Source organism: Barbatula barbatula (assembly GCF_947034865.1).
Source record: "Barbatula barbatula genome assembly, chromosome: 1".
Taxonomy (NCBI): domain Eukaryota; kingdom Metazoa; phylum Chordata; class Actinopteri; order Cypriniformes; family Nemacheilidae; genus Barbatula; species Barbatula barbatula.
This window is the reverse complement of record NC_136766.1, coordinates 28,133,223-28,147,758: the sequence shown is the minus strand read 5'-3', so window position 1 is coordinate 28,147,758 and position 14,536 is coordinate 28,133,223. Positions and strand designations below refer to the sequence as shown.

The window sequence follows — 14,536 nt, the reverse complement described above, 5'->3', positions numbered from 1 at the left end:
ACTTAAAAAGGAAACATAATGTGCACTTTAAAATTATTTGTGTGTATATATATATATATATATATATATATATATATATATACACACTGCTCAAAAAAATAAAGGGAACACCTTAATCACACTACATTAGATCTCAATGAACAAAATATCCAGGTTAAATCTCTTCACTTACATACTTTGTCACATTATTTTGTTTTCACAGTTATGCAATGGTCAATGAAAGCCAAAATTATAATGAAATTCAGTGCAGGAATTACAGGAAAATCACTGTAAAAAAATGGAAATATTGGCTCATTCAACTTTTAAAGTGTTACCACAGTAACTCATAACGTTAGTCAGTAATGTGCACGGCCCTACGTGCCCATATGATCTCCCCGCAATGTCTGGGCGTACTCCTAAAGTGATGGCACATGGTCTCCTGTGAAATCTCCTCTCAGACCTGGATCAGAGCATAAGTCAGCTCCTGGGCAGTCTATGGTGCTACTTAATGGCTTTGGATACATGAGATCCCAGAGGTTCTCAACTTGATTTAGGTCTGGGGAACGTGAGGGGCCAGTCAATGTCATCAATGCCTTCAAAATCACGAAACTGCCTAGAGACTCTGGCCACATAAGGTCGGGTATTATCATGCACCAGGAGGGCGCTGCACTGCACCAGCATAAGATCTGACAATAGAGTTGAGGATTTCATCCCAATACTTCATAGCACGTGGAGGTCTGTAAGACCCTCTGAGAATGGTCAAAATAACAAGTGAAAATAGTTCACAATCACTTATGCTTACTTACCAGGTTGATTGATAGTCCTGAGGGTTAACTGTTGATATATATAGCCCTTATTGCAAAAACTGCTCTACAAATTGGGTTTCGTAAATATGTTTCGCAAGATATCTACCTTAAATCAGCGAATAAACACTGACACAATTATACAAATGTAAAAATAACTTTCGCAATAGCAAACAGGTTAAATGGTTAGCACGCGCATATATGCCCCTTAGCCTTGTTCATATTTGTTTACAACATAATTTGCAGAACAGAAAGTGAAACAATTGTTAGAATCATGATGCCGGCTCAACATCATGATGTCTGACAGCCTTTGGCAACGGACTACTTCATTGAATGGCTACTATCTGCTGTCTCAGCTGACGACATCTTTTGTACTGTGGCGGCCGCCATCGTGCTTTGAAAGGGATGGGTGATCGGAGTACTGAGAGATTGGTTGCAATTCTCAAACTCACCACTAGTGGCTGCTTAAAATCCCACCCTGCGACTTTAATGCACAATATCAAATGTCTTGTCACAGTCTGTTATACAAAACAGAGCTTTATTTTAATTTCGCAAAAACACCTCTTAAAAACATTTCAAATTCTATTTACACGTGATGCTTATGTGACACTGGTTTCACTTGAAAAAGTGAGTAAAGTATAGATTATATTGTATTACTTGTACTTTATTACTTGATCTACTTGATCATTTCAGTTGTTTATTAACTTTGTGAGGAAAAAGTTCAAATATCAAACCTTTTTCAAAAACAATATAATTTCAATCTGCAGCAAACTTTCTGAGTGAAGGACATAATGATGAGGATGTCAAAAACACATTCCTACCTCTTTCTTCCAGTTAAGTCCCCTGATTCAAACTCAATACTGAATTAACATTAGCATTTTCTTTATGACTGTGGTTTGATCCCAAAAAACAGTCGTCCGAATGAAAATGCAGGGAGATCTGGTTGTAGCTAAGTAGGACTAGCTGCTTTTCTTCTGGGCTGTATTCCAGCGTGTGAGGATGCAGCTGTAGCACATGTCTTTTGATGGTGCTGACCTTAAGTGTAGCGAGGGTAGCACCACACACCATGCAGATCAATCCATGCCTCCTGCAGTCATAGTCCATCAGGAAATCGATCCGCCAGCGTGCCTGATAATTGCGCCGCTGGTCCTTACCTGGATAGTGCCTGTTCCGCCCTGTTGTCGGTGTTGAGGGTGCAATATTTGTGCTCTCATTTTCTTCCATTTTGATGTCTCCTTGCTCTGTGATTTTCACAGGTGAATCTTGTGCATTAATAACTGTGTTCACAGTAACAGTTTCACTGTGCAGGTCTTAAAAAATTAAAGAGAGATAAACACATAATGTATTTTAACATACATCAGAAAATCAGACCTAATCATTATCAGACACTTCACCTTGAGAACAGCAGTATGAACTACTTCAGAAGTTTTACATGCAAAGAGATTTAGATCTGAAATCTTAGGTCACTGACAAACAGACGTCTCAAAGATACATTAGCAAAAATAAAAGATTCAAATAATAAATATTAAAAATAGAAATCATTTAGTTCAAGGTGAATCATAGCCATGTACAGTAAAACTTAATTTGTGTTCAGTAAACTTTGAATCTGTATTTACCATCCTCCTTCGACATAGCGGAGTCAATATTCTCCTTCTTCGTCCAGGCCCTGATCACAGCATCTCTCTCATTCCGACTGAGGCCACTTGTTTCTGGATGGCACGACTGAATGTGCTTACGGAAGTTGCTGACCCTTGGCACAGGCACATGCTCAGAACATACCATACAGTAGCAGTGTGGATTATCCGGAGGACCATACGCCACTAAATAATCCAGGCGGAGACGCCAAGGGCTGCCGAATTTCAGTCTTCTTTTTCTGGGTAAGCGTTGAGACTGAGCTGTCTGTTCAGCATCTAATGGATTGTCAACTACTCGTGAGTGACTCCCTAAGCTTCTCTGGGGGTGATCCACGTCTAGAGGAAAAAACTGGGCTGAGCCATCTATTTTTTCAGTACGTTGCTCCAATTTGACATCTTGTAAAAAATCTGATTCTGCTCAACAAATAGAAGAGGAAAAACATGAAGGTAGTAAGCAATGTTGTCGAATTTAGATTGACAAACAGACAGATAGTCTTGCCCCCACCGTGTGTCTTGGCCCAGGTCTGCAGGATGGAGTGCTTTTCCTCTGCGCTAAACAACAGAGAATTTGGATGCAGATTCAGCACATGACTCTTAATGTGATCCAGTTGGAGTGAAGGCAACAGGGAGCTGCATACCATGCATACCAAGCGACTTGCCTCTGCCTGGTATTCCATCAGTAACTCCTGACGGAACCAGGCATGCAACGAGTCATTCAGGTAGCGCTCAAACATCTGAGTTGTGGGACCTGGGAGTTCCTGGACCGAAGAGGCAGGAGGGGAGGGTGTGACGCAGCTAAACCCAGACTGGGATGGAGAAACTGGAGTGACAGCTCCTCCAGGATTGTCTAGAATGAAGGAAGAGTAGATATTAATAGAGAACAATGAAACATTTTCAGTGCATAAGTCTTAAATTGTTAAAAGTTTCAGGCGTACTTATTAATAAAGTAGTGCTTTGATGCACAGCCTAGCAATAAGCGAGCTGCACTCTTCAGGTAGACCAAAGTTAACCATTTTCAGTTAACTTCCGGTACACATTCACAAACAACAGCGTTCCTCTAGATTATTTCTGATAACAATCAAAAGAAACCATGAAGAACCGTTACTTGGCTTAACTTGTTACGTTGCTCAACCGCTAAATTTCAATGTACCACACGGTTTCTTTAAATTGTTTATTTCATTAAATGAACATACAACAAAATTCAACAAATGTTTTATTTATACAATGATTATACAATATAATAATAACACAAATTAATACTAACATCAATTTAATAAAATAAAGTTATATTAAACACTAGCCAAACACTCAGTCAGGCATGCCCGCGTTTGATGAAACGGTTTATATTTTAATGACAATTAAATATTTTTTCCTTCTCTATGCTGTAATGTGTAGATGTTTGTCATGTGTGCATACTTTTCACATTTTTATTTTAAATTATTTAGTGTTTTTTTACAAATAAATTATGATTGCATACTGTAGTACACTGATAAAGTAATCAAAACCATCCTGACTTGAGTATAAATATATTTTAGTAAATAAACAATGGCAGTATGGTACAGTATATACTATAAATAAAAACACAGACCTTCAGAGTTCATCTCAACATCCAGCAATTCCTCTGGGGCATTGTCTGGATTAGAGCATATTGACCTCTGTCTGTTCTCCAGACTCAAGTGACTCTCCCACCCCGATCTGATCACCTCTTTATCTGACTCGCTCCAAAGCAGAGAGTACGGGTGCTTCTGTCTGATGTGTCTCTTAATGGTGCTTAACTTCAGGGTTGCCAGAGAGCTTCCGCATACCATACATATCATCCCATGTCTTTGCCAGTCAAAGTCCATGAGGTACTCGCTGCGCCAGTACTCATGGTAATATCGGCGGTGGTCTCGTCCAGGCGTGGGTTTTACTGGAGGGGTTTCCTTTATTGACGGCCCTGGGACAGGAGACAGAAGCAAAGGAGAATCTGCACTCTCTGAGACACACCAGTAACTGGTTCCTGGGGAGCATACAAACATATTTAGATTTTCTGGGAAATCATGAGATGTGAGATATTTGGTTACATCCTCTTCAACTGGAGAGAACATAAAAAGATAAAGGCATCAATTCATTTATGGAATTTATTTCCCTCAGATTCATATTTCGGTAGAGGATAACTTAGGCATCTCAGATATTGGAACTGAAAGCTTTTTTGTTTCTTTAGCCTCTCAGAAATGTATTAATAAAAAAAGATTTTATGCGGTCTCACAGCATGGAATATTATGAATATTTTGCCATACATCAAAATATTTTGCTACCCAAGTTTTGAATATTGTACTTGCCATTTACAACATGATAGTCAAGAGCATATTTGATTTATTATTTGATTTGCCATTCAATTCAAAATATTAAATGTATTCAATTGTGCTTAAATAACACTGTTCTAAAAATGTTCAAAAGTTCAAAAAAGTAAAATGATTTGTATGTGATGCATGTATAAATAATGACATACATTGTTGATAGACAACAAAAAAACTAACGGATGTGTTTTTTAAGAACGTTCACAAAAATACTTATAAATATATATGCCGAAAGCCCCGTTTTTGTGAACAAATCGTAAATATTCCTTACCACTAAAAATATACAATTGTTTATTATATAAATCGTTAGAAATGTTGCTATTATAGTAAACGACATATCAGTTATAATTATAGGACAACAAGCACATTTATCTTCATCCACAGTGACAGTATTTAGTACATCAATTCGGCAGAATCTTAATTTTTCGGATTTTCCGGTAGGTGGAGACAGCGCCTCACATTTTACATACAGCATGGTAATTTTGCCTTTGTTTATAGTGGAGCCCGTACGGCTAGGGGCCATGGAGTTACGTGCTATTGTTAATGTGGTTTAACACTACAAAATGAAAGCAATCGCACTAAATATCAAACTAAATTCTTAATATAACATTTACCAGCTTGGAGGTCTTCCAAGTTTTCCCGCTGCGATGTCGCCTCCCTCTTCTCCGCTTTTATTATTAAAGAGCGACATTCTGTCTGCTCAGCTTTGAACACCGACTCTGTGGACTCCTTTTCCTCCATACCTGTGAGACGTTATTTTACCGCACAGGAATCCCACCTCTTGTACGTAGCAATGCCACAGCCAGAGGCTTTTGTAGATGCATTCGTCGGGCGGTTGAATAAATGTCTGCAACAAGGACTAACACATTACAACGTGTGCCTCTGTCTCTGCACTGAAGCCCTCACCGCTGCTTTGTTTTTGGTTCAGCTAAACTAAACTTTAAACGTCTCGGTATTAATCGCCTTCAGATCTAAGTTGTTGAGACCTGTCATATGGTTGTTGACTTAAGGCGGTCTCCGGTATGTATTTAGATATTCTGCTTGTCTTCAGGGTGGAGAGCCGAGCTAGGGGCCCCTGGGGCTCCTTTAGGGGCTCCTGGGTAAATTTAAAGAGACAGTAGCTGTCGCGACTACTAGTGCACCATGGGGCCAATACGAATATAACCAGAATAATTTATTTTGTACATACATTAAATATGTATCCCATTTATTAATCACAAAGTAGAAGTATTTGAAATATATTTTGTATTTTCACATGGTGCATGTATCACCAGACCGAAAGTGTGTGTGACAACCATTTATGACATATGTAACTCTGGCATAAAATTTAAGGAGGCATGGGTGAAGTCACACACAATCAAAGTGCATAATGGATATCGCAGCCATTTGTAAGGCATCAAATGTGTGCTGCAGTTGGATAATTTATCTTTTCATTTGCTTAATTTCAATTACTAAAAATGGTAGAGTCTTCTTGTGTAAAAGTAAGCGATACTAAATCACACGATAGAAAATTCAAAACCTCACCACGAAGAAAGATATTTTAGGTTTCCTACTCGGAAGAAAGTATGTTGACTGTTTTGAGAAAGACTGAATGCAGTGTTTATTGTTATAAATACTCTATTTAGAAAGGGATAAAGTGTGATAACGCGATTGATTGTACAAGATTAACGATATATATTAGTACTATGCTGAAAATGTATCCCAAAGATTCCTGGATCTACGAAATTCGACGTGCAGAATGATGCACACTCTAAAGCAGGGGTCTCCAACCTTTTTGTAAGCGAGGGCTACCAAATATCTAAAATCCTCTAGAGGGATAACATACTTTCAAACTTTAAACATGATGCCTTATTTTTACACTCACAGAACCAAATTCAGTTTTCTTATATTAAAGAATATATAAAGCTTATAACACTTGCTTATAAGAAAACTATCATGACGATGTAGCACTTGGCTGATCGATAGTCACAGATTTATTATTGGTGAGCCCTGTGTTTAGCGGGCACCTTACAGAGTTCATGCGGACTACCAGGTGCCCATGGGCACCACGTTGGAGACCACTGCTCTAAAGGCTAATATTACCCACAACTCACCGCGATTAGGCAAAGTTTAGAGACTCCATTGCATTTATAAATATTATAACTGGTAACTGCGTCACTAAACTAATATAAGTATACAGGAAATATTACATACGAAATAGTGAATGAATAAATACCCTAATGGACAGAAGAGCTGTATTTTGATGTGTGTGACAGTTAATGGCCCAACTGTTGTCTAGGCAACAACGATCACTTCCGCTTCCTGTAAATATGTCCAACAGCCAGCATACAGAGCATATAAAATACAGCTAACTAACACAAAAACAATATTAAAAAATGTAAACTAAATAATTAGTTTTTCTAAGATAAAACTCCAAAGCTTTCTTGAGCTGCTTTGAGATATTTCCTGGCTTGTTAAATTATTGCTGCATTATAATGCCTGTTTGTTTTAAGGTGGTTATAATATGCCACAGTTCCAGAGTTATTATGGCACTCCGCAAGAACAGCCCTCTTCTCCTCCTCGGACCGGACAACTAGTCGCCCGCATGTACTGTCTAGTTGGGCCGGTGTAGAAGAGCCTGTTTGATGAAGAAAAAAGCTTAAAATAAATATCATATTATCTGATAACTGACTAAAATTAAACTCCATAAAGTTCAACAAAAACATCCCATAAAGTTAACCAAACTTTTTTTTAATGCTTTATTAAATCAATGCTATAAGAACAAGAGGTATTACGTCACATTAACATTCGTTGCCAGATAGAAATGAAAATAGAAAAAAAGAAAGAAATAGAATTACATAAATGTAAATGTTTTCAGAGCATTACATGTTTTAGTGCTTTTTTGTTTGTTCCAAGAGATCTATATACAATTTGAAGTCATTAATAAAATGTGAAGAAATTGGCTTACATTGAGCCCACTTTTTCTTATGTAAATTGAATTTTCCTAATAGAATAAACAAATTTATAATATGTTGTTGTTTACAGTTCAAATTCTCATTTTCTGTATAAAAAAGCACATCAAATATAAAATGTTCTATCATACATTCCAGTTTTCAGTTAATATAGAATTCAATATCTTTCCAAAATAATCTTGAGTAAATGCAATGAAAAAAAGCAAAAAAAAAATCTTTTCTTTACCACAAAATTCACAGGTATATACACAATATAAATCTTAAATCTTTCCAAAACGTGCTTAGCAGGATAAATTCTATGAAGTATTTTGTAAGACTCTCTTAATTTTGTTATTGATACAAAACTTATTTGGCGGTTTCCAAGCTTTAACCCAAGAGATATTACCAAATAAAGAAGACCAAAAAAATCCTGCTGCAGGTAAAGACACAGAACAAAGACTGTTCCTTATAATCTTATTATTAAATTTTTGTTTTAAAACATCAACATTTTCAATGAAAATGTTTCCACAAGGATTAACCATGCTGATTCCTTCTGAAATATAGTTTTTTAAAAGTACTGTCACACTCTTTTGCAATAACAACAGCAAATTCTAGAAGAATTCTATAAGTAATTGGAATTTTAGAAGAAATTCAGTATGTGACAACAAGTAACCATGAGAATTAAATAACTGTCTTACTAAAAGAATACCTTCATTGAACCAAGTATGATAGAATAAAGATTTGTTTTTAAATAAGATATCTTTGTTATTACATATGAAATATTTGTGGGGTGAAAATATGTGCTTATATATCAATTTCCATGCTAGCAGTGCTTGTCTGTAAAAAACGGCCAATTTAACAGGAATTTGTAATAAGAAAAATTACATTTCAACAAAAAATCTATGCCTCCCTGAATATTAAATATATAATTAGAAAAAATATTCCAAGGACTTTCTCTATTCTTCATAAACTCTATTAACCATTTCATTTTAAATGTGTCATTAAGAGTATTATAATCTAAGACCTCCAGTCCCCCTTGCTCTTTAGGATTACAAATTACTTTTATAAATAATGTGTTTTTTCCTCCAAATAAAGTTATAAAGAATCTGATCTAGGTCTTTGATGATCCTGGGAGGTACATCAAATGCTAATGACGTATACACCGATCTAGATATACCTTCCGCCTTTAACAATAATAACATACCAAATATAAAACTTGAGTGACTAACAAGAATAAAAAAGCAGAGAGGGGGCATCCTTGCCTAATTCCACGATGAATATCTAATCTTTGTGAGGTACCATGAGCAAATTTGACAGAACTACACCGACTTTATAATGTTTGAACTGCTTTCAAAAACATACACTCACCTAAAGGATTATTAGGAACACCATACTAATACTGTGTTTGACCCCCTTTCGCCTTCAGAACCGCCTTCATTCTACGTGGCATTGATTCAACAAGGTGCTGAAAGCATTCTTTAGAAATGTTGGCCCATATTGATAGCATCTTTCAGTTGATGGAGATTTGTAAGATGCACATCCAGGGCACGAAGCTCCCGTTCCTTCAGTTTGGAGTTCAGGAGATTGTCTTGACCAGGACCACACCCCTAAATGCATTGAAGCAACTGCCATGTGATTGGTTGATTAGATAATTGCATTCATGAGAAATTGAACAGGTGTTCCTAATAATCCTTTAGGTGAGTGTATCTCCAAAACCAAACAATTGAATGATTTTGAAAATAAAACTATGAATCACTGTATCAAAAGCTTTATGGAAATCAATAAATAAAATAAAACTTTCATCCTCAATAAAGTGATTATAATCAATCATATCTAAGACTAGTCAAATGTTATTCCTGATATGGCGGCCTTGCATAAACCCAGACTGTTCTATATCAATTATTTTGACTATACCTTCCTTTAGTCTTCTAGCAAAATCATTGCAAACAATTTACTGTCATTATTTAGCAAACTAATAGGCCTCCAATTTTCAATGAATAACTTGTCGTTATTAAGTTTGGGAATTAATGTTATAATTCCTTGTTTTAATGAAACAGGCAATTCACAATTTTGCATTGCTTCTTCAAATACTAATAGTAAAAAGGCGAAAGTTCTTTGGAAAAATCGTATAAAAATCGCCGGTAAGCCCGTCATTGCCTCGAGATTTGTTTCTCTTTAATAAGTTAATACACTCTCGCAACTCTTCAATGTCTCTTTCTTTATCACAAACATTCTGAAAGTTCTGATACTTTTTTTTATCAATCGCCACACTATTTAAAAAGGTATCAATGTCAGAAGAAGCTGATATGGAAGATTACAAATTACAAAAAAACTGGGCAACATACTTCCAAATAATTGAGGCATTATCTACTAATTTATTGTTTATCATTAATTTAGAGATCGAGGCAAAATCACAGTGTCCTTTTTCAAGGCCAAAAAATATTTTGTATTTTTTCCCCTTTTTCTAACCAATTAAGTCTAGTTCTGATAAAAGCTCCTCTTGCTTAATCCTCATAGATTTTATCTAATTCAATTTGCAATAAATCTAATTGTTGTAACTCATAATCAGTCAAAGTTTCCTTTTTCTTTTTGCACAAATTAAAAATATCCTTAATAATTGATTTTTCTTTCATTTATTTAGTTTTTGTTTTCAATTTTACTTGATTAATAAATGCTGTTCTAATGTCAAACTTCATTAATTCCCAATACTTTCCATATGATCTTTCTAAATCTGCTATTTTTCTATATTTATCAATACTATCTTTAATATTTTCTTTTAAACCTTCATATTCAAGCAATTTGTTGTTTAATTTCCAATATCTGTTGTTTTTGACTGATTGACCTTGTATGATATGTCATTGTGCAAGGTTCTTATATCAATACAGAGGTCACATTATTAGTTAAATCATTAGACACTAACCAATAGTCAATACGATAATGAAGAGAACTCCATATGCCCTTGATCACTTGATATTTACTTTGAAGCTGAATTATTAAATAAACCACTATTCGCTTACTAATTTATTTCATCCACCATTCTATATCAGTCGTTGTAGAAAATATAAAAAATCCTATAGATAGCTGTATACCTAGATAGCAAATTGTGTCTGGCCCACCACTCCTTTCTTCAGTTCTGGCCCAGATCTGGCTGGATCCTCGGCTGAAAACTGGCCCAACCACTGAAAATGGACATAAACAATTTAACAGGTAAATGGTTTTCTTTTTATAGGAAAACACAAATTAAACAGTGTAAAATTATAATGGCTTTTATTAAAACAATATGAACACATTAAACAAAAAAATCAAATGACAATATACTAAAAATTTACAAAAACATTGTAACCTGAACATATATTAATTAACAAATATAGCACACTTTAAAACACACTGCTCACAAACAAAAAAAAAGATTTCTTACGAAACATGAACCTATTCAGCAAGTAATACATTTCATCTATCACCCCCACACACACAAACACATTTAACCTGTCGAAAAAGGTATTTGAACAAATAAAATTAAATCAACATGTTAATCAAATTTATTTACAACTTTTCAGGAAAAAATTTCCATATCCAATTAGCCATACAACAAAATCATTATTTTTAGATGAAAAACTATTACAGACACAAACACAGATGCTATTTTTTGCACAGATTTATAGTTGTCAAGGTTGGTCATAGTTATTACAGTAGGTCATTCCTTCATATAAAGGAGTTGTTGCATGTTATGTTTCGTGTTTGTCAATTTAGTTATTTTATTAAGTAAAAAACTTAATATAAATTGTTTCCAGTCTAAGCAGCTGAGAACTTTTTACGAACAATTACGTCTTTGCCCAGACACTCACTAACTGTTTTAACTGTGGGAATTATGCTATGACCAAAAGCATTAAAAAATATGAATTAAATGAACACTTTGTTACATTTTAGCGTCTTCATTGTAGCATTTTATCATCCAGCTCCTTAAGGTCTTAACCTGGGAAGAATTCCTGCCGGACTCTTGAGCTGTTTTTTATTCATTATTTGATTCAAATAATCCAACAATTAAATATACACCTCCTGATTTTCTGAAATTTGTAAGATCACAAGAGACATTTTAGTCAAGTGTGTTTATACTTTTGATTGCTACTGTAGATTTTGCAGACTATAGAAAACACAGTGTCGAGCCCCACATCAGCCTAACAATCTATTATACTGCTGATCTATTTGACTATATTTTTGTAATTACACAGAAATCAGTGATTAACCATGCAGAGTAAACATTTCAAATGGTTGCGTAATAGTATACCTTAGCAAATGGTCATGAATATAACAATGTCTCAGAATTCTCCACCCACATGGCTGGGACCAGCTCCACCTCTTGTGTTTCAACAAATTCTACAACCTTGAACATATCTGTTTAGTAAAACAATATTTACAGGTACATACACTGTATAAACATATCTTTGTTTTTATTATTAAAGTAACACCACCCAAATTTGTGAATAATTGATTACTCAGCAAAACTTTGCTGATTATTACTCGCCCCAATGCCATACAAGATTTAAGAAATTAAAGTAATTTTAACGGGTACCATTGTGTTGAAAGTCCAAAATAATTTAGTCCATTTAAAATAACATAGAACATGTAAATGCAAAGAATGTAATGAAATCGCCCAGGAATGTAAAAAATGAAAGGTTAAAACTGAATTGAGGTTTTTAACATAAATGACTTTAACATAAATACTGTATGTAAATGTATAAATTAAATCACTTGCACAAGTGCAGAAGCGGCACCGCAACAAATTTGTCTTATTTTGATAGCCTCACATATTCCTTAACATGTTCAAATAACTGAATTGTTTTCAGCCCTGACGATATTTTGCTAACCAGGTAGATTCCCAACTGCAGTGAAGTCAGAGGATAGTCAAAAAATGGTTCGATTAATTGATATTCCCTGTAAACAATATATATTTTGTCCTGGGACTCAAGGATATTGTCAATCAAAGTAATGCAGCCACCAATCTTTACACATTTGTCTCCTTCACTTAACACATTAGATTTGGTACCATCCATAAAAAGCTTGTGGAACTGAAGTACTGGTGTGCCCATACTAGAGGGAGGAACTGGGCCAGAGTAATGCTCCTTTTGCATCTTTATCTTTCCATGTGAAACTTCATCATTCTCTATAAAATTATCCATTTCACAGATTCAACGAATAACCTGGGCTAGAGGATGCAACAGAGTTCTTATCTTTTTCATCTTGCCTAAATAATTCTCCAATGGAAATCCAGATATCAGTTCCAATATTCCATGTCTTCGGACATCCTCTGAAAGATTGGTCAGCCCATGAACATTGTAAGTAACAAATTCAGGACCATATAAATCACCAACGTGTGCCACAAATGACACAAGTAGGGTGTGTGCCAAGTCGTTAAGATGTGCGGACAATGATGGTCTAGCAAGAAGGAAATGGAAACAGATAACAACATAAAATTGTTATACATTGCAGCTGACAACACATTTTGAAGGACCACTGGCCCAGTGTACAACAAGAACTGTCTCAACTCTGTGTCCTGGTGCAGTCCGCTACAGACCCCTGGAAATGTAATTCTGTGTTTAACATAAACACCTGCTTGGACCCACTTGTCAAAACCTGAGTAACCAGTGTGAGTTTTTGTTCCTTAAATGGCTCTTGCTGGAGCATCACAGATGACAGAGGTGACTTTTAGAAATGACTGTTTTCCCTTGAAAACAAATCCTTGGCTTAGTGCTGTTAAGTCACTGACCAGATCTTTAAGATACTCAACCAGATAATTTGGCTTTGAGTTGCCACAGAACAGAGCAGTGAGAACTGGCTTTTTCACAACACCCTCTAGCAAGCCAAGGATTGGCCAGAACTGCACAGGGGAGCTTTTAAACAAAGGTAATCTATCTACATGCAGCTGCAATCTAAATTCATACCTCTTTGGAATATGACACCAAACTTGTTCCATGCCTTTTGTAAAAGCTTTTAAAATGCTGATGTAGTGGTAAGAACCGCCAGCAGCAGCTTGGATAATGTAGGAGGTAGTGGTATTAAGAAGAGTTCTGGCAAGGAAGATGAAGTCTCAAGACAGCTAGAAGTGCAGTCAGAGCCCATTTCACTGCTAGTTTTCTAAGACTACGCCGATCCATGTTCTTCAAAATCCTTAACACTTACACTGTGTCTACACCAGATGTGACAAGTGTAACACCACAACTACTAGCAAGGTTGGCAACCCCAAATGTATAAAGTACATATTTCTCATAAAAATAAAGATTTATTAATGGCAACAAATAAACCACCAGGCAAAGATGAAATACGACTTATAACAAATGTATTCCCCCCTCAACAGATATAATTTATCATCTGCCAACCCCACAGACACGATTTCGGCCTATGCAAAGAACCATTCAAAAACAAAAAAACAAAGAGAAAATCAAATACAAGCCCCAAACTCATACACTTCAAACAAAAACCCAAAACAGACTTCATGCCAAACTCAGTCACACCAAATCATGTAAAAGGAATGGTCTATGGTCTGTAAACAATGTTTTAATATAAAGGGTAAGATGGTTGGCTGACCATATTAGGCTGGGAAGGGACATACAATAAAAAAAGGAAGAAAAGAAAACACCCCGTTAGCCAGTCCTATACACCAAAAACGGTCTACGAGTCTGTGATGCATTTGTCTGCATTAAAAACATAATACCTTATTTGGGTAACACAATGCTTTGTGAACTCTTGGAAAACCTTAACGCTATTCACTAACATACCTGCTCACCCAAACAGCATATACACACGAGCAAGGAAGCACTACTCAACAGCAGGTAGTTCACATCTGTATAAAACAG

The 14,536-nt window shown here is 35.7% G+C and overlaps 1 protein-coding gene across 1 annotated transcript; it reads right to left on the bottom strand.

Annotated features, from left to right (window-relative positions):
- Window positions 1–1,292: 1,292 nt before the first annotated feature.
- LOC306905137 (zinc finger translocation-associated protein-like) lies at window positions 1,293–5,871 on the bottom strand. The gene is made up of 5 exons (XM_079475539.1): window positions 5,370–5,871; window positions 4,005–4,415; window positions 2,922–3,263; window positions 2,399–2,830; window positions 1,293–2,092 (listed from the first exon to the last, which is right to left on the bottom strand). The coding sequence occupies exons 1-5, from the start codon at window positions 5,494–5,496 to the stop codon at window positions 1,617–1,619; spliced, it is 1,788 nt and encodes a 595-aa protein (XP_079331665.1). The 5' UTR covers window positions 5,497–5,871; the 3' UTR covers window positions 1,293–1,616.
- Between the last annotated feature and the right edge of the window lie 8,665 nt (window positions 5,872–14,536).

What these genes read in the sequence shown, in the direction of transcription:
- LOC306905137 (XM_079475539.1), bottom strand. Translation starts at nt 5,496, where the DNA reads ATGGAGGAAAAGGAGTCCACAGAGTCGGTGTTCAAAGCTGAGCAGACA. An exon ending in GACCTGGGCCAAGACACACG is followed by an intron (nt 2,831 to 2,921) that starts GTGGGGGCAAGA and finishes TTTGTTGAGCAG; the next exon opens with AATCAGATTTTTTACAAGAT. An exon ending in CGCTATGTCGAAGGAGGATG is followed by an intron (nt 2,093 to 2,398) that starts GTAAATACAGAT and finishes TAATTTTTTAAG; the next exon opens with ACCTGCACAGTGAAACTGTT.